Here is an 18,604-nt window from a genome sequence, read left to right as displayed (position 1 = left end):
GGGCTCTTCCATCATTGAGATGGGGATATTTGTGGAGCCTCTTCCTTCATTGAGTTGAATAATTGTCCACCACCATTCACAACTCAATGTGGCAGGATTGCAGAGTTAGATCTGATCTGTTGGTTGTGGAATTGCTTAGCTGTCTATCTTATGCTACTAAAGTTGCTTTGAGAGTGTGGTGCTAGAAAAGCACAACAGGTCAGGCAGCATCCGTGGAGCAAGAGAATTGACGTTTCAGACATAAGCTCTTCATAGGTAACGAAGGTGAGAGAGAAGATAATAGGTCGGAAAGGAGGGTGCAGTGGATAGATGGGAAAGATAATGGACAGGTCAGGAGGACGGTGTCGAATTGGAGGCTTGGGACTAGGATAATGTGGGGGGAGGAGAAATGAGGAAATTGTTGAAATCCACATTGATCCCGTGTGGTTGCTGGGTCCCAAGGTGGAATATGAGGCATTCTTCTTCCATGCGTAGGGTGGTAATATAAATAAATACAAACATATGAATTAGGAATAGTCAGCCACATGACACTGGACAGGATGCAGAAGAGGTTTACCAGAATGTTGTCTGGGCTGGAAACTTCAGTAATGAAAAGAGATTGAAGAGACTAAGGTTGTTTTCCTTAGAGCAGAGGAGATTGAGAGGGAATAATGATTGAAATGTATAAACTTATGAGGGACATAAATACGTTAGGCGGGATGAAACTTCTCCCTTTGATAGAGGGATCAATGACGAGGAGGGCACAGATTTCAAGAAGGGGCAGAGGTTTAGAAGATATGTCAGGCAAAACCTTTTCACTCAAGAGTGTGGTGGGAATCTGGAACTCAATGCCGGTCAGAGTGGTAAGAAGCAGAAGTTCCTTATCACATTAAACAAGCATTCAGATGTGCACTTGCGATGCCAAAGTATACAATAGTGTTTGACAATGTAATTACAATAGTTAGACAGTTGTTTTTGACTGGTGTGATGGGCTGAAGAGCCTTTATCACTACGGTGGATCTCTGTGCCTCTACTGGGCTGTCATGTTTTAGATGCACTAAAGAATGCATTTGGAAAGAATATTTCCTTTTGTAGTAGAGTCTACACTTGTGGGCCAGCACTTATTGCACATTCCTAGCTGGCCTTGATAAAGCGGCGGCAATCTAGAGCTAGTGGCCACCAGTTACAAATAATGGGTTGCTAACTGAAGATAGAGAAAAAGATAGTTTATCTGAGAGTAACGAGTCATAGAGGTATACAACACGGAAACAGGCCCTTCAGTCCAATTCATCCTAAACTGAACTAAGCCCATTTGCCTAATTGAGTTTCTTTGGAATTGCCTTCTTGCAAGGTGGTGGAAGCAGAGTCATCAAGTCATACAGCATGGAAACAGACACTTCGGTCTAACCAGTCCATGCCGAACATAATCTCAACCTAAAATAGTCCCACCTGCCTGCTCCTGGCCCATATTGTTCCAAATCTTTTCTACTAAGTGACTTTTAAAGGTAACTGACCCTGCATCCACCACATCCTCAGAAGTTCATTCTATATGCGAAGCACTCTGTGTTAAGAATTTGCCCTTCATGTCTTTTTTAAAATCTCTCTCTTCATACCATAAAAATATGCCTCCTTGTCTTGAAATCTCTCATCCTAGCCTTGAATATTTTTAAGGCAGTAGATAGGTTCTTAATGAACAAGGAGATGAAACTAATTAGAGGTAGGCAGGAATGTGAAGTAATCAGATCTGCCTTTGATTTATGTAGAAATCCAATTCGGATCAACTTTTTAAAAACCATAGTTTTAAAGTAGGGTGGATCTCTCAAATCATTATGGAAACGACAAATTATGAGCACAGGAATTTTCTTCCTGCAGTATGCCAATTTAGGTCTTCCACAGCGTGTCCCACCATGGACCTCATGCTGTTGTAAGGCAAATAACAGGAAGTAAGATGACTTATGTTTCACTTCCCCACAGCTAAACAAGTAACATAATGCACCTAGCAAATTGCATCTTTATAGCTATGGAGACAATTTATATAACACTGCTGCACTCTAAATTTCAGCCAGGTACAGCAAAAATAAAACGATAAGGACAAAAGTATGAATTACCTATAAACAACTGAACAGAATTTGAGGAATTCCTGCTGTACACTTCTCCAAGAGTGACATTAATTGGAGAAATTATTTTTTTCCAAATATTACTTGGTCAAAAAGTGAGGAACATCCTTACTCTGGAGGGTCTCAGTTAATGAGAACAGTAAAACAGAACCAATAAGTTAATTAACTGGAAATAAAGCAAAACCTTTAAAATACAATTCTATAATTTTACTTCAGTTTACAGTTTTGAATGGGGAGAGGCAGAGGAGAATAGCAGGTATGAGGCTTGAAGGTGGAGAAAGAGTGTGTCATGTTAACAGAGAAGACAGTGAAAAATATTAGTTGTAGAATCAGTGCTTGAACACATGGCAGGACATAAGGAACATCTTAATTAGCAACTTGGACTGAGTGCTATGTAAACCTCTTCAGTTCATCATTTTTTATTGCACACCTTGACTTATAGCAGTTTTGAAAATGGAAGCAGCTTTTAATACTTGATATGCATTCACAGATATATTATCACCTACTCTAGTATCATCACACGTGACATTATAGAATATGCCATAGTTTTTCTATTATACTTTCTGTATATTGTAGCATAGCTTTGGACTATTTATAATATCAACATTTTTCAAATGATTGGATTTATTTTGAAATTGGCTTACTTCTTTACATCTTTAAATTAAAGTTGTGGGCTGCATTACCTCATGTTGGACAGTAGCTCCATCCTGTTCAACTAATGAGTGCTCTTCCAACGGAAGATCATCCTGGCATATAGCCTGGCTCTTCTTCCTCCTCTTCTTTTTTGTTGAATCTGAGCAATCGCCTTTTGCTTTTTGTTGTCGGTAGTGAGCAAGCTACAGAGGAAAGAGAAAGAAAGATAAAGAGAAAGGTATGTAAAGAACAGGTAACACAACCACAGCACCAGCATGCTGACAGGATATGGTGTAATGGCCACACACAGAGATGTTGGATCCCGCTGAGACGCAGGACTAAGCGGCACAGGCAACTGTGCTCTCACTCATTAAAACAAAATTGCACTTCTACATCAAAAATACTGATTATCAGTATTTTTACACTTCTCTAATTTTACACATAAATATGTGCAACAGACTTGACCAGGAATGACACAAATGGAGATGCAGGATCAAGGTGACATATATCACTATGCATTCTGCTCACAAACTTTAGTTCATCATTTTTACAGCAGGAGATAAATGAGGAGAATTCCTTCTTGACAAAACAGCAGCCTTGCATTTGTTAGTTGTGCAACTACATCCCTCCTTTGCTTTTGAAGCAGCTTATAACAGATTACAACTTTGACACATAAATCCATACATTCAGATTTTGGGAAGCTATGCCGTGGCTCAGTCGTTAGCAGTGCTGCCTCACAGTGCCAGGGATCGGATTCGATTCCAGCCTCGGGCGACTGTGTGTGGAATTTGGAATTTGCACATTCTTCTCATGTCAGTGTGGGTTTCCTCCCACACTCCAAAGATGTGCAGGTTAGGTGAATTGGCCATGCTAAATTGTACACACAGTTCAGGGATGTGTAGGTTAGGTGTATTAGTCAGTGGTAAATGTAGAGTAATAGCGTAGGGGAATGGGTCTGGGTGGAATACTCTTTGGAGGGTCAATGTGGACTTGCTGGGCCAAATGGCCTGTTTCCACACTGTAGGTATTCTATAATATAATTTTCTATGATAATATGTAATCTAACTAATAAATCCATAAGAAACTGGGAAGGTGGATGGAGATAAGAATAGAAACCTTGAACAACCTACAACTAGAGATGATCTAATCACTAAAGATCAACCCAGAAGCAGTCTCTTTCCTGGCCTTTATTAAATTGATATTTCTTTTGAGTAAACACCTCAAAATTAAACAGCAGAAACAGTAATATAATACAATCTGTCTCTAGTGACAATGGCCAAAGCTCACTGAATAAAGGAGGAATTCAGTTTGATTCATATTCAATATATAGAATTTGCTCAATACCTATGAACCAATGTTGCATTTACTTCTGTCAATTAATATGTAATGTAACAGTTGGTTCTAATGAGTGTTGGAAAGATGCAATGTAAAAAAAAACTTGATACTCTGAATAAATGCATTTTACACTTGGATAAGCCAACCAAAGAACAGTTACATTTAATTCTTCACTTGCATCATTTATCCAATCTTAGCTGGTATAAGAGAGAAGGAAGTAAAATTGGCTTGCGTCTCCTTGACTTTTTTTGGCAGGTCTCAGAATGATAGAGACCAGCAGACAGAAGAAAAGTAAACTCAAAAAATCACCAAGGTTCCAGAGAATTTGTGCTGTACAGCTTATATTTGTGTACACAGGTTTGTGCTCATCTGCAATGCCACCTGCAGTTAAACAATATGCAGGTCCCCACTGTGTAGGCTCCTCTATGAATACGGCCACTTTAATCAATGGGCTGCCAGCATCTGTCGAATTATATCATGCCAGTTATCTTCAGGAGAAGGAAACATATTCAAACAATTTCAGAGGTTTCTAAGGAAAATGAGACTGGATTGTTTGGAACATTTCTGGATATAAAATGTAAACTGTGGTTTGGACAGTATTTTGAAATGTGGGAAAGTAAAGCAGTAATTCAAATTAAACTATCACATATTTAGTGAAATAATTCAATAATGATCGCTTGAACTACAATCTCAACATTTAAGAACACATCCACACGGAATTCATTGAATTTATCTTACTCACTGACTAGGGCACAACTGTAAGGATCTTTGCTCTGGATCAGATTTTCCACACAGTTTCACAATCAACCCACCATATCAATATCTTCCTCTTCATCCAGCAATTTGAACATTATGTATTATTTGAACCATCTGATGGCAGCTTGTATATTAATAGCATCCCATGACTTAATGCCAAAACATCTTTCCACATTTTGTGAAGTTCTATTCCTCAGTCAACCAGCGAACTGTTCCATCGAGCATTGACGTAATTATTGACATACATCCAGTGTTGAAGTGACAGCATCAAAAATTGAAGTTATTGCAATTTGGATGTTATTCATTTGTATGTGCGTCTTGATCTCATCAGTTACATGGTCAAGTAGACTACCAAGACACCTGGACAACGAAGATTTGTGTTTTTGACACTGCCTCTTGAATCAATTATTAGAAACAAGTGATTTTGGCAGTCTCCATGTCAGTCGATCTGCACGCTCAACATTTTTGATCCATTAAGCAGGTAACTAATTGGCTGTTTATCTGACACCTTTGCTTGATGGCACTTAGTAATGTTAGTAGACAGTAATGCACAATTCACTCCAATTTTCTAGAGATAAAGCTTCAAATCCCACTAAGATAGATGGTGAAATTAGAATGCAATTTTCAAAATCTGGAATTTAAAAAGCTAGGTTCATGGCAACCAAGTTAGCACAGTTTTTTTTTGTAAAAAACTCATCTAATTTACTAATGTTCTTCAGTGGAGGGATGCTGCCAACCTTCCTGATCTGGCCTACATATGACTTCAAATTCACAGCAGTGTTGCTGATTCTTAATTGCCCTCTGAAATGGCCTAACAAGCCACTTAGTACTAGGGCAAGCTTGGTTATACAATAAATGTCGCACTTGCCAGCAAAGTCTGCATCACAAGAATGATTGAAAAACAAACAATCTGACAACTTTTGAGGACCAATTCCAAATCCAAGGTGTTCAAGAAAGGAAGAAAAAGGAGATGTGACTGTAGCAAGTGAGATAATTGCTGTGTTAGAGAGAAAGGACGTCCTACATTGGGTCCAGATCAGAATAGGAACAAAATCGTTTACTCTTTTATTAAAAAACAAGAAGTTATTTGACAGTCTGCCATTTTCTAATCCACTTGATGATGCCTCCTGCCTCAGCCTCAAAGACCCAAATTTATTTCTGTAACATGTTAAACAATATATACTTTACATCCTCTTACAATCTTTTATATTTCTATGAGTTTAATTATTCTCCTTTTCCCTCTTTGTTAATGCTTTGGTGTATTTTCAACCTTTTGTCTTTTACGAACTGCCAGTCAATAATTTATATTCAAGTCTTTATTTGATTCAGTCAAACCTGTCCTTTATTCTACCTCTAACACTTATTCTAAACTAAAACTTTGTTTCTTCATAACTGCCATCACGCTCGTTGCCTTTTGGTCCTAGTCATCTTTGTCTTTTAATTTCTCCTACCCGTTAACCTAATCCATACCTTCCCTTTTCTCCGCCACCACACCCCCTCATTCTGACTCTCCCTTTTTTTTTAAAAAGCATAAAACCCATCATATTTCTCTCTTCAGTTCAAAAAATAGTTCCAGTTGCACAAAGAACGGTTTTCTCTTCACTGATGCTCCCAGGCCTGAGTTATTTTGCAGCACTTTTTGATTTTTATCCCCAATTCTCATTCTTAGCAACTCTGCAAAAAAAACTTCTTTTAATTATCATCTTTAACCTCTTTAGTTAATCATGGATAGATCTGTTTTTCCAGAAATTTCAACACTCAGTAGAGTATGGACTTGTGGAGAATTATAAAATATTTGTCAATTGACCTTAACAAATCTATGCCTAATGAATGACATCAGTTTCGTAGGCAAGTTCAATTTTTCCCTTTTGAATTATGTCGCAGAACTTAATGTGAAATTCAATTATACATCTATAAGACTTTCCCAAGAGATTCCAGAGTACGAGATCACCTATTAGCCCAGCATTTTTATGCAAGATGCAGATTACCTTCTTCCCTTGTCAAATGGAAAATTAAGGAAAGACATCCTTGCATTTACATTAATTGCATCTAAATTATTTAACATGCATTATAACATTGGAAAATTCTGCATACAATGAAGTGTACTATTTTATAATGGAAAAGGCCACACTCATTTGTGTCATAGCATGATCTCACTTGATAAATACTCAACTGATTGGTGAGTTCCACTCCTGCACTTTCCCCACTAACACAGCAAACATTTTTCTTTACCACCATTTCCAATTCCCTTCCCTTATCACACAAAATCCCAGGCAATGATTACCTCCAAAAAGAATCTAACTGTCCCCTTTTGACATTGAATGGCATTAGCATCACCAAATCCCCATTATCAACATTCTAAGGGTTACTATTGAACAGAAGTTAGACTAGCCATAAAACAAACACCGCCACTAGAAGAGCTGGCTGGGAATTCTGCAATGAATTTTCATCTCCTGACTTCAAAAGCTTAGTTACACAAACTTACAGTGCACAAGTGAGGAACATGAAGGAATATTCAACACTTGCCTAAAGAGTGCAGTTCCAATAATATCAAGAACCTCGGCATCTTCCAAAACAAAGTAAGCTACTTGACTTGCAACCCACTCACACAAGCATTCCCTCGACCACCAACAAATAGCAGCAACAACATATACCATTTACAAGATGAAGTGTGGCAACTTACCAAGGCGCTACAGAGAGCAAATTCTAAACTAACCATCTCTACTATCTAGGAGGTAGCAGCAGCATGGTTACAGCACCACCTGCAAGCTTTTTTCCAAGTCAGATACCATCCTGACATGGAAATAATTTGTTGTTCCTTCACTGTTGCTAGGGTCAAAATCCTGGATCTCAATTCCTACCAGCACTGACCATATCCCAACCACAGATGAACTGCAGCAGTTCAACATGGCAGCCTTCGCAAAAGGAATAAGCAACAAATGCTGGCCTAGCCAGCAACATTTTTTTTTCTAAAGTTACTAAATCCCTTTCCACCAACAGTCCATTTGCAATCAGAAGACAAAAATAAAGATGGGAGGAAGGGAAATGTGCTAGGGAAATTTTACAGGAAGAAGGAATAAAGAATATAAGAAAATAAAAGGACAATGGGGCAGGGGACACTGCAGAAAAAAAATTGAAGATAAACACATAGGCCAAAAAGAAAGATACAAAGAGAATGTGGGGAACAAGCACTTATTCAATCTGCATGTTTATCAAGGTCATTTGTTTCTTCTGAAGCAGTGCAATGAACCGGCCTTACAAGTTTTGCTTTTCTGGAAGTTTATATGCAATAGTGCATTCATTTCAGAATATGTTAATGCAGAAAAATTACACAGTGGTGCTTAGTTTTGTAATGCTTATGAAAATGCTAAAGTAAAGGAAACAATGTTTCTTTCCACTAATGTCTACCACAATACCAATCATTACAATTTCAGAGAATCAAACTGACAAGATTAGAGGGGAGAAAAGTGTTCAATTTTCAACAATGCCCACTTTAAGCAAGAGAAACAAGAGGCATTTAATGCCAGCTGTGGTTAAGAATGCAAAACAGGGAAATTCAAGATGGCGGCGACCCAGCAAGTCTGAGTCTGTAGTGCTCTGCCTAAGACTCGGGCAAAGTGGGGCACCTGCCTTCACCACACCTTTTAAATCATTTAAAATAGCTTTTGCCCAGCATAGTCATTTTACATCAAACTTGAACAGTTTGGTGTTGTTCTTAAAATGACAAAGGGCAAAAGTTCCCACAGTTCGCAACAGGCAGGGACCCCTCCCCCACCCCCTCCAGCAGCAGCAGAGACGTCCGCGGCCGCCATGGGGAACTTACCTGCAGAGGATAGCCTGATCTCCAGGATCAGCAAGCTCGAGGAGAAGATCGGTGCCTTCATTGAAGAATCCAGGACCAGGTGGGACCTTCTGCAGCACGACCGAGAAATTGAAAAACTCGAGGGCGGAGCAAAAGGCCGTGACCTCGGAAGTTGCTGCCGAGTCGGCCGTTTGCTGGATCCAGGCTCTCGAACAGCGAGTCCAGACCTTGGAAGAGCACATCGACGACCTCGACAATTGGGACCGTCGAAAAAAATATTCGGTTGCTGGGCCTCCCCGAACGGGAAGAGGAAGGCCAGCTCGCAGCTTTTTTTGGAGCAATTGCTCTCTCAAATATTAAAGTTGGAGTCCAGACCAGGCCAGGTGCGGGTGGAGTGGGCCCACCGCGTTGCTGTACGTAGGCCTGAGTTGGACCAGTGCCCCCGCCCAGATCTATTCTGGTTCCAGAGAGAAGCAGATGCTCCTGGAAACCTCCAGAGTCCTGGGAAAGGATCCCCAGGCCATGAAACACAAGGGTTCGAGGATAATGTTATTCCAGGATTTTTCTCCAGCTGTGGTCCGCAAGAGGAGGGCATTCGATGAGGCGAAGAAGCGTCTAAGAGACCTAAATACCCAATACTCCTTGCGTTGCCTGGCAATGCTGCGCTTCAGCCACGAAGGATCCGTATACAACTTTGAATCACCAGAGAAGACTAAAGAATTCTTGGTCTCTCTTAAATAGACTGTGAGACTTAAACCGTATGGATAATGTTTTTATTTTTTAATGCCTTAAACATCAAGGCATAGACAGAGAACACAGGGGGCCAACACCTTCAACATACTGTCGAGCTATCACCATTGTTAACAGCTAACCCGAGAATGCAACTTTTTAAAAAAAAGGTTTTGTGATTTACACATGAAAGAAGCGAAACTATCACTGTATTCTAACAGATGAAAGGCTTAACAGACAATCAATATTTCAGTTACATCACACTGTAAATTTTTGCTATAAATTCTGTTAGGATTGAGCCCTGCACTATCACCTGATGAAGGAGTGTCGCTCCGAAAGCTAGTGTGCTTCCAATTAAACCTGTTGGACTATAACCTGGTGTTGTGATTTTTAACTAATATATGGAAAGGAGTATGGGATTCTGAATCTTTATTGCCCCCCGGCACACCCCTTCAAATTTGTAACAGAAGCATTCTCCAAGTTGATGGCTTTTGGGGCCCGCCATATAATTATAGGAGGAGATTTTAATTGTATTACAGACTCAGATAGGATACCCAAGAGTACTATGGGTATATCTCTTAGATCTAGACAATTGGCAGATCTGAATAAGGAGCTAGGGCAAGATGATGTGTGGAGGTGCCTTCACCCCCAGGGCAGAGACTTTACTTTCTACTCTAACCCACACAAGTGTCATACTAGAATTGATATGTTTTTGGCTCCCTTGACCCTTTTGAATTCTATATTGTCCTGCAAAATAGGTAATATACCAGTCTCTGATCATGCCGCAGTATATATGGAAGTTAAGACTAGGGACAATGGGACAGGCCCCTGACAGGCGTATGGATTCTTTCTTAATGAAGGATAGTAAATTTATAAAATATTTTTCTCAAGAATTCAAAACCTTTTCGGAAATTAATTCAGGTACGGCCAGTAACCTGTTGATGATGCGGGAGACCATTTAAGGCTTATGTGCAAGGTTTGATCATCTCATATTTGTGACCCAGAAAAGACAAAAAACAGCGCCTGCTTGAGGCTCGCTTGAAGGGAGCTGAGACAGTGTATGTTGATAGGCCCTCTATTACGAAGCTACAGAGGATCACAGCCCTTCGGACAGCCTCGAATACTGCACTTACCCAAACGGCAACGAGGGAAATATTATTTGCAAAACAAAGACTATATGAATATGGCGATAAGATATGGCATATCTTGCTAGGAAAAAAAAAGGCTCCTCAAGCTGTCACGTCCATTAGGGGGAAAGTGCTGGTACTCTGACTTGTGATCGTAAATGGATCAATACAGCCTTTAGAAAGTTCTATTTTGAACTGTATAAATCGCAGGACTGTGAGGATAGAACTAAGAAGATGGAGTCCTTCTTTAAAAACTTGGCTTTCCAGATTTAACCTTGGAGCAGGTATTGATGCTGAATGCTCCCTGACAACCCAGGAAGTACTCGACGCAATTAGACAACTTCAGAGTGGCAAAGCACCTGGACCAGATGGATTCCAGGTTGAATTTTATAAAGAATTTATAGGAGAAGTGGCTGGTCCACTTATAGATATGTATAATTACTCAGATAGTCAGGGCTGCCTCCCGCCTTCGTTGAGAGAAGCAAATATTTCTCTCATTCTTAAAAAAAGGTAAGGCCCCAGAAAATTGCTCATCATATAGACTAATATCCTTGCTAAATGTGGATTTTAATATCCTTTCCAAAATGTTAGCATTAAGATTGGAGGGGGTCTTACCGTATATCATAAAAGAGGACCAGACTGGGTTTATCAAAGGCCGTGGATCAACTAACAATATTAGAAGGGTCTTAAAAATGATACAAGCCTGTCAACAGGAAAGAATACCAAGGCTAGTTGTCTCCTTGGATGCAGAGAAGGCATTTGATCGGGTAGAACGGTCATATCTTTTTTACACACTGGAAAGGTTCGGTGTTGGAGAGGTATTTTCTAAATGGGTCTCAATATTATACAATGACCCAAAAGCAGCCGTGACTACCAATGGTTTAGGTTCGGATAGCTTCAGTGTTGGTAGGGGCTGTCGTCAGGGATGTCCTCTCTCACCGTTATTATTCACGCTATAATTGAACCGACTCTAACATAGCGGCTCCAAAGGTTGGTTCAGGTATACATAAAATCACTCTCTACGCAGATGATGTCCTCCTTTTCTTAAATAATCCCTTGATATTCATGCCCCGCTTAATTCAAGTAATCAATCTAATTAGTACATTCTCAGGCTATAAAATCAATTTTATGAAATCGGAGGCCATGCCGTTGGGTGGTCTCGTCAGTATATCCAAATTATTGGACGGATCTTGCTTTCCCTTTCGGTGGTCATTGGAGGGTTTTCTATACTTAGGTATTTTTATCACCTCAGTATTTGGTCAGCTGTTTAAAGCCAATTTTGTGCACCTACGAGAGAAAATAAGGCAGGACCTTCAACGCTGGGGAGAACTCCCAATATGGAGGAGAAAGTGAGGTCTGCAGATGCTGGAGATCAGAGATGGAAATGTGTTGCTGGAAAAGCGCAGCAGGTCAGGCAGCATCTAGGGAACAGGAGAATCGACGTTTCGGGCATTAGCCTGAAGAAGGGCTAATGCCCGAAACGTCGATTCTCCTGTTCCCTAGATGCAGCCTGACCTGCTGCGCTTTTCCAGCAACACATTTCCAGAACTCCCAATATCCCAGTTAGGCAGAGTAGCTCTAGTTAAAATGAATATTCTGCCTCAACTCCTATGAGAATGCTTCCTCTGGTGTTGCGTAAGCTACACGGCTGGCTTGGTTCCTTTATTTGGAATCATAGATGGCCCCTCATCAAATTAGAAAAGCTGCAGCTTCCACAAGCAAGGGGAGGACTGAATTTTCCAGACTTTAGGAGGTATCAATTGAGCTCTTTATTCAGTTATGTAGCTGATTGGGTCTCTTGTGACCCACAATCAATTTGGTTAGACATTAAGACCTCCCAAGCAAAGAGTCCCCTCATCAATCTTTTATTTTTAGATAAGACGAGAGCTATTATAGAATATTGCAAAAACTCTATTGTATTAAATATAATTAAAGCCTGGAGGATAATGCGACAAGATGAGGGTAACCTACAAAAATCCTCTCCTTATACTCCTTTAGTGGGAGCATCGGGTTTTCAGTCAGGGCTGACAGACGCTACATTTAAAACCTGGAGATCCAGAGGTATCTCTTGCTTCGGGGACCTGTTCGATGGGGAGGTCATGATGTCTTTTGAGCAGGTGCACCAGAAGTTTGGACTGCCTAATGGAAACCTTTTTCAGTATTTCCAAATACAAGATTATATACAGAAAAAGACCACATTATTGGACAGTCCCTACAAATCGGATAGGGAAGAAGAGTGCTATGGCCAATTGGTCCACCCTCGGTCAGTACTCTTCATCACTCTTATATAACGAGGTATCAAAAGACATGGAACGACTGTTTAAAACATGGAACCAGGAATTGGGGTTAGAAATCCCTTTAGAGATGTGGGAGGACATCTGGGAAAATGCCAGAAAGATCTCTATTTGTAATAAAACTCAAGCTATTCAATTAAAGATACTCCATAGGGCTCATATAGCACCTGAACGACTTGCAAAATTTAGGGTAGGAAAATCCCCTATGTGTCCTAAATGCAAAATAGAAGTGGGCACTCTCACGCACTGTTTATGGACATGTCACAAGATCCGTAGATAATGGGACAGAGTAGCAAATGCTCTGACAGAAATCTTGGGAACGGACATTAGATTGGATCCGGTGTCTCTTCTTCTGGGCTTTTCAAATTTGCCCTCCTTGGATGTGCACAGGAGGAAACTATTTTCCATTGTCTCTTTTTGTGCAAGGAAAAATATCTTCGTGAATTGGGTAGCTGAAGGTCCTCCAGGACTTTTGAATTGGCACAGCTTAATCATGGAATATACCCCTCTTGACTTCCTCACAAATATGGTGCACCAAAAAAATTAATTATTCTAAAAAAATGGCAGCCCTTTCTGAACTATATCGACACAGATATTTTGGCCATACTGTCAAGGGCTTTTGTCTGGCTGTGGTAGTGGTTCTTTGGTCTGGGGGCCCCCCGGGAGGAGGAATTCCGTATAAATACAGGTTTTATTATGACTTGATGTTAATCCATTTTGATTATGTACTTAATTATTTAATTATCCTGTTATTTTTCGCTAGTAATGCATGATATCCTATTTTATGTTTTGGTTGTTTGTAGAATAGATTAGTAGTTAGTTGGATTTTCTCCCCCTTTTTGTGTTTTGGGTATTATTTATTTATTTTAATATATATTTAATTGTATATTAGTGTCTATTCTTGTTTGTATTACTTTGTAATTTTGTAAAAAATGTTTAAAAATTTCTTTTTCCATAAAAATACCTATATATAAAAAAAAACACAAAACAGAGTCAGAAGCAGGTTATTCTGCGTCTCTAACTGACTTTATCACTAGATAGCATAATTGCTGATTGGATTGTGACCTTAACTTCATTTCCCAGTCTGCCCTGCCATAACTGTCGACCCTCTTGTTGATCAAAGTTTGACTGACTCAGCCCTGAACACATTCAATGACCCAGGTGCCACTCCTCACTGGCAAACGGAACTCTAAATTCCAGTAAAGTTGTCATAATCATGGGCGGCACGGTGGCTTAGTGGTTAGCACTGCTGCCTCACAGCACTAGGGTCTCAGGTTAGATTCCAGCCTCAGGCGACTGTCTGTTTGGAGTATGCACATTCTCCCTGTGTCTGCGTGGGTTTCCTCTGGGTGCTCCAGTTTCCTCCCATAATCCAAAGATGTGCAAGTTAGGTGAATTGGCCATGCTAAATTGCCCATAGTGTGAGGTGCATTGGTCGGAGGAAGGTGGGCCTGGGCGGGTTGCTCTTTGGAGAGTCGGTGTGGACTTGTTGGGCCGAAGGGCCTGTTTCCACACTGTAGGGAATCTAATCTAAATTCCAGGGGACCATTGGGCTGTTCTCTCATTACAGAGTAACAGATGGTGGTTGCTTAACCGGAGGGTCACTACACTTCAAGAGAGCTAAGAAGCAGAGACGTTCGTAGCAATCTTAGCCAGTGTGGGAATTGAACCCATACTGTTGGCATAATTCAGTATTACAAAATAGCTGTCCAGCCAACTGAGCTACCAAACACCAATGACCCTCAGAGAAAAAAAAAATTCCTCATTCCCACCTTAGATCGGAAATTCCATATTTAAAAACTGTAAACCGACTCTACGACTTATTCATTCTCCCATGAAGGAAAACATCCCTTCAGCATCCAGCCTGTCAAACACACACAGAATCTTCTATGTTTTACTCTCATTCTTCTAAATTTCAAATCAGTTATAGCCTATCCTGCTGGATCTTCCTTTAAAAGACATTCATTCTTCACCTTAGGAAACCATAAATTCAATGAACCACCACCAATCTATGTACATACTTCTTAAATAAGGAATCAACAGGCAGGAAGCTGGAAGAACACAGCAAGCCAGGCAGCATCAGGAGAAGTCAACGTTTCAGGTGCAACTGTTTTTCAGAACTGAGGGTGGTTGTGAGGGGGAGCTGCAGATAAAGGGGATGGCAGCAGCAGGGTGATTAAGTGGAGATAGGTGAAGACAAGCAGAGGGCACGACCTAGCTTGTCAATGAGAGGAATGAATCTGGTAGGTGGCTGGGAGGAGTGGAAGGGAGTCGGGGATGGGAAGGGAGGTTATTTGAAATTGGAGAACTCAATGTTGAGTGCTCCAGGCTGTAGGCTGCCCAGACAGAAGATGAGGTGTTATTCCTCCAATTTGTGGTTCAGTTCGTTGTGGCAATGGAGGAGGCCAAGGATGGTCATGTCAGAAAGGGAGTGGAAGAGGAATTAAAATGGACAGTGACTGGGAGGTCCGGTCATCCTAAATTAATCTAGTCCCATTTGTCAGCACTTGACCCATAACCCTCTAAATCCTTCCTATTCATATACCCATCCAAATGCTTTTTAAATGTTCTAATTGTACCAGCCTCTACCATTTTCTCTGGCAGCTCATTCCATACATATACCATCCTCTGCGTGAAAGAGTTGCACGTTAGGACCCTTTTAAATCTTTCCCCTCTCACCCTATAACCCTATGCTTTTTGTTCTGGACTCTTCCAACCCAGAATAAAGACTTTGTTTATTTACCCTATCCACGCCCCTCATGATTTTATGAACCTCTATAAGGTCACCCCCCACCCTCCAATGCTTCAGGGAAAACAACCTCAGCCTATTAAGCCTCTCCCTATAGCTCAAACCTTCCAAGCTGGCAACATCCTTGTAAATATTTTCTGAATCCTTTCAAGTTTCACAATATCCATCTTATAGGAAGGATGCCAGAATTGCACACAATATCCCAACAGTGGCCTGACCAATGTCCTGTACAGCTTCAACATGACCTCCCAACTCCTATACTTAAAAGCTCAGACCAATGAAGGAAAGCATACTAAACACCTTCTTCAATATCCTATCTCCCTGTGACTCCACTTTCAAGGAACTATAAACCTGCACTCCAAGGTCTCTTTGTTCAGCAACACTAGTACCTTACCATTAAATGCATAAGTCCTGTCTGGATTTACCATTCCAAAATGCAGCACTTCATATTTATCTAAATTAAACTCCATATGTGCCACATCTCGGCCCATTGGCCCATCTTATCAAGATCCTATTGTACTCTGAGGTAACGTCCTTCACTGTCCCCTACACCTCCAATTTTGGTGTCATCTGCAAACTTACTAACTATATCTCCCATGTTCACATCCAAATCATTTATATAAAACAACAAAAAGCAGTAGACCCAGCACCGATCCTTGTGGCACACCACTGGTCACAGGCCTCCAGTCTGAAAAACAGTTCTGTATCCAAATGGCTAGTTCTCTCTATATTCTATGTGACCTGACCTTGCTAACCAGTCTACCATGAGGAACCTTACTGAAGTCCACTAAGATCACGTCGACTGCTCTGCCCTCAATCTTCGTTACTTCTTCAAATAAAAAACTCAATCAAGTTTGTGAGACATGATTTCCCCTGCACAAAGCCATATTGACTATCCCTAATCAGTCCTTCTCTGTCTAAATACATGTAAATCCTGGTCCTCAAGATTCTCTCCAACAACTTGCATGAGTAAGAAGAACTGGTGAGCCTGACATTAGTGGTGGGCAGTTCCTTTTGTTCAACACAATTTTAGATAATATAATAATAAATTAATTTTAAATAATAATCTGGTTTTCTATTCTTCTGGCAAGGTGAATTAGTTCATTTTTCACACAATTTACCCCCTCTTCCAATGGTTTCCCTCATTCAACCATTATGTCCCTTTGCAAACTTGGATCCTCTTCAGAACTTACTTATCTATATAACAACCCAAATCTGGCTACAATACACTTACATCCTTCATGCAAGTCATAGTACTGATCATAAATAGAGAATCCCTGTGGCACTCCATTAGTTACAGATTGCCATCTTGAAAAGAGATCGCAATTATCATGATTGATTCCTATTAACTAGTCCTCTATCAGTACAATATAAAAGGTTCCGAGCACCATGAACTCTTGGAATGCGTAGAAAGTTTTTATATGGTATTTTATCACCCTCCCTCCTTGAGCAACAATGATACATTTGCACTTTCACAACCACCGGGACATTCCTGACTCTTTGGAATTTTGGAAGATTATAATCAACCCATCTACCATCCCTCTTGTCACTTTTTTAAAGATTCAAAGGCTGAAGGCCACCTGGTCCAATTGACTTGTCTGCCTTTAGTCTCATTTTTCTCTCAAGTAATTCTGATTGTATGAAGTTGCCTCTTGATTTTCTACTCTTTAGATATTTTTGGACAAGGACAGGAGATAGTAGCAAGGTACCAGGTAGAGTCAATGTTAATCTGTACTCATCTCATTCTTTTATGACAGAGCTACCCACCCCCTTTCGTTTGCTCTTGTATTTCAAAAATGTCAAATTGAATTGGTCAGCCTGTAATCAAATCTTTATAATAGCCATCATATCATACTATTTATTTCTGTCATGAATTCTATCAAGTCATTGTTACAAATGCTACGGCATTCAGATGTGATGCACTGTTATGTTTGTCCCTCTGGCACACACTAGTTACAAATGTCTATACCATTCCTCCACACTATTATCTTGTCCCAAACCTCAGTTTAAAGTTCGCTTTACAACCCTAGTTATACAATTTATCAGGACATCAGGCTTCTCACAACTCAACTGAAGACCATGCCAGACAGGCAGTTTCCCTTTTCCTCAGTACAGGAACTTTTACCCCGTAAACCTAAATGCACTCCTTCTGGATCAGCCTTGGAGATAATCATTCAACTTTTATTGCCCTATTTCAATTCAGTCTTGACTCACGTAATAATTCAAAGATTATTACTACCTTTGTACTTCTGCTTCTTTTGTGAAATTACAAAGTTTTATCCAATGTGGCATGTATGCGTGTGAACGATAGATAGACAGGTTGTGTGCAGGAGCGAGAACGAGAAAGAGAAAGGAAGTGTGCGCGTGTGTTTTCAGTATATTAGAATTCTACTGTCAGGTTTTACTCATAAGGTTAAACTCGCTGAACAGAAACACTAAGAGACATGTTAGATAAAAGAGTTTACAAAATGGTCCCACTTATGTATCACTTCAACATTAGACAACAGTAATCATTTGTGCAAAAGTAAATCTGAAAACAACAGATAAAATGCCAGAAAAACTGAGGTTAGAAGTATGAGGAATGATAATCAGTCAGTAATGTGAAACATTAACATCTCTCTCTCTACAGGCATTTTCTAAACCACTGAATATTTCTACTTTTCTGATTTTAAAGTATATGACACCGGGTTATAGCCCAACAGATATATTTGAAACAAGCTTTCAGAGTCACACTTCTTCAGGTTGCTAGTGAGAGAGAATACATCCAACACAGAATTTGTAAGTAAAAGATCAAAGGGATCTTAAAATAGATACAAATGTATTAAACAAACTTAGATGGTTGTTAAGTCTTTAATCAGTTAGAATGGAGATGCAGGTGTTTTTTGATTAATATGTAAATCCCAGAATTTCTTTCAAGTCACTGGCCTAACATAACTTAAGGTTTTATCCGTATAGAAGAGGTGACATCTTATGTCAGGCAATGCATTTTAGATGTGAGGCCTTGGTCAGAGTCCATCTGCGTCTTAACCTGGAGTCAGACTGATTTTATTTCCAAAGCAGGAATTTATAAAATCCCACACGAA

General features: G+C 40.1%; 1 protein-coding gene across 6 annotated transcripts in view; it reads right to left on the bottom strand.

The window, feature by feature from the left end:
• pcnt (pericentrin) overlaps positions 1-18,604 on the bottom strand; it is a 310,179-nt gene that overhangs the window by 262,077 nt on the left and 29,498 nt on the right. For all 6 annotated transcript variants that reach the window (XM_043693410.2, XM_043693412.2, XM_043693413.2 and 3 more), the window contains exon 2: positions 2,780-2,932. In XM_043693410.2, coding sequence (XP_043549345.2) covers positions 2,780-2,932 — 153 coding nt within the window. The remainder of the gene's footprint in view (positions 1-2,779; positions 2,933-18,604) is intronic.

The sequence above is a fragment of the Chiloscyllium plagiosum genome, unplaced genomic scaffold, assembly GCF_037043375.1.
Source record: "Chiloscyllium plagiosum isolate Xiang-an unplaced genomic scaffold, Cpla_swu_hap1 HiC_scaffold_7, whole genome shotgun sequence".
In the NCBI taxonomy this organism is placed as follows: Eukaryota; Metazoa; Chordata; class Chondrichthyes; order Orectolobiformes; family Hemiscylliidae; genus Chiloscyllium; species Chiloscyllium plagiosum.
Note: the sequence above shows the minus strand (reverse complement) of the source record. Positions and strands in the feature narration are given on the sequence as shown.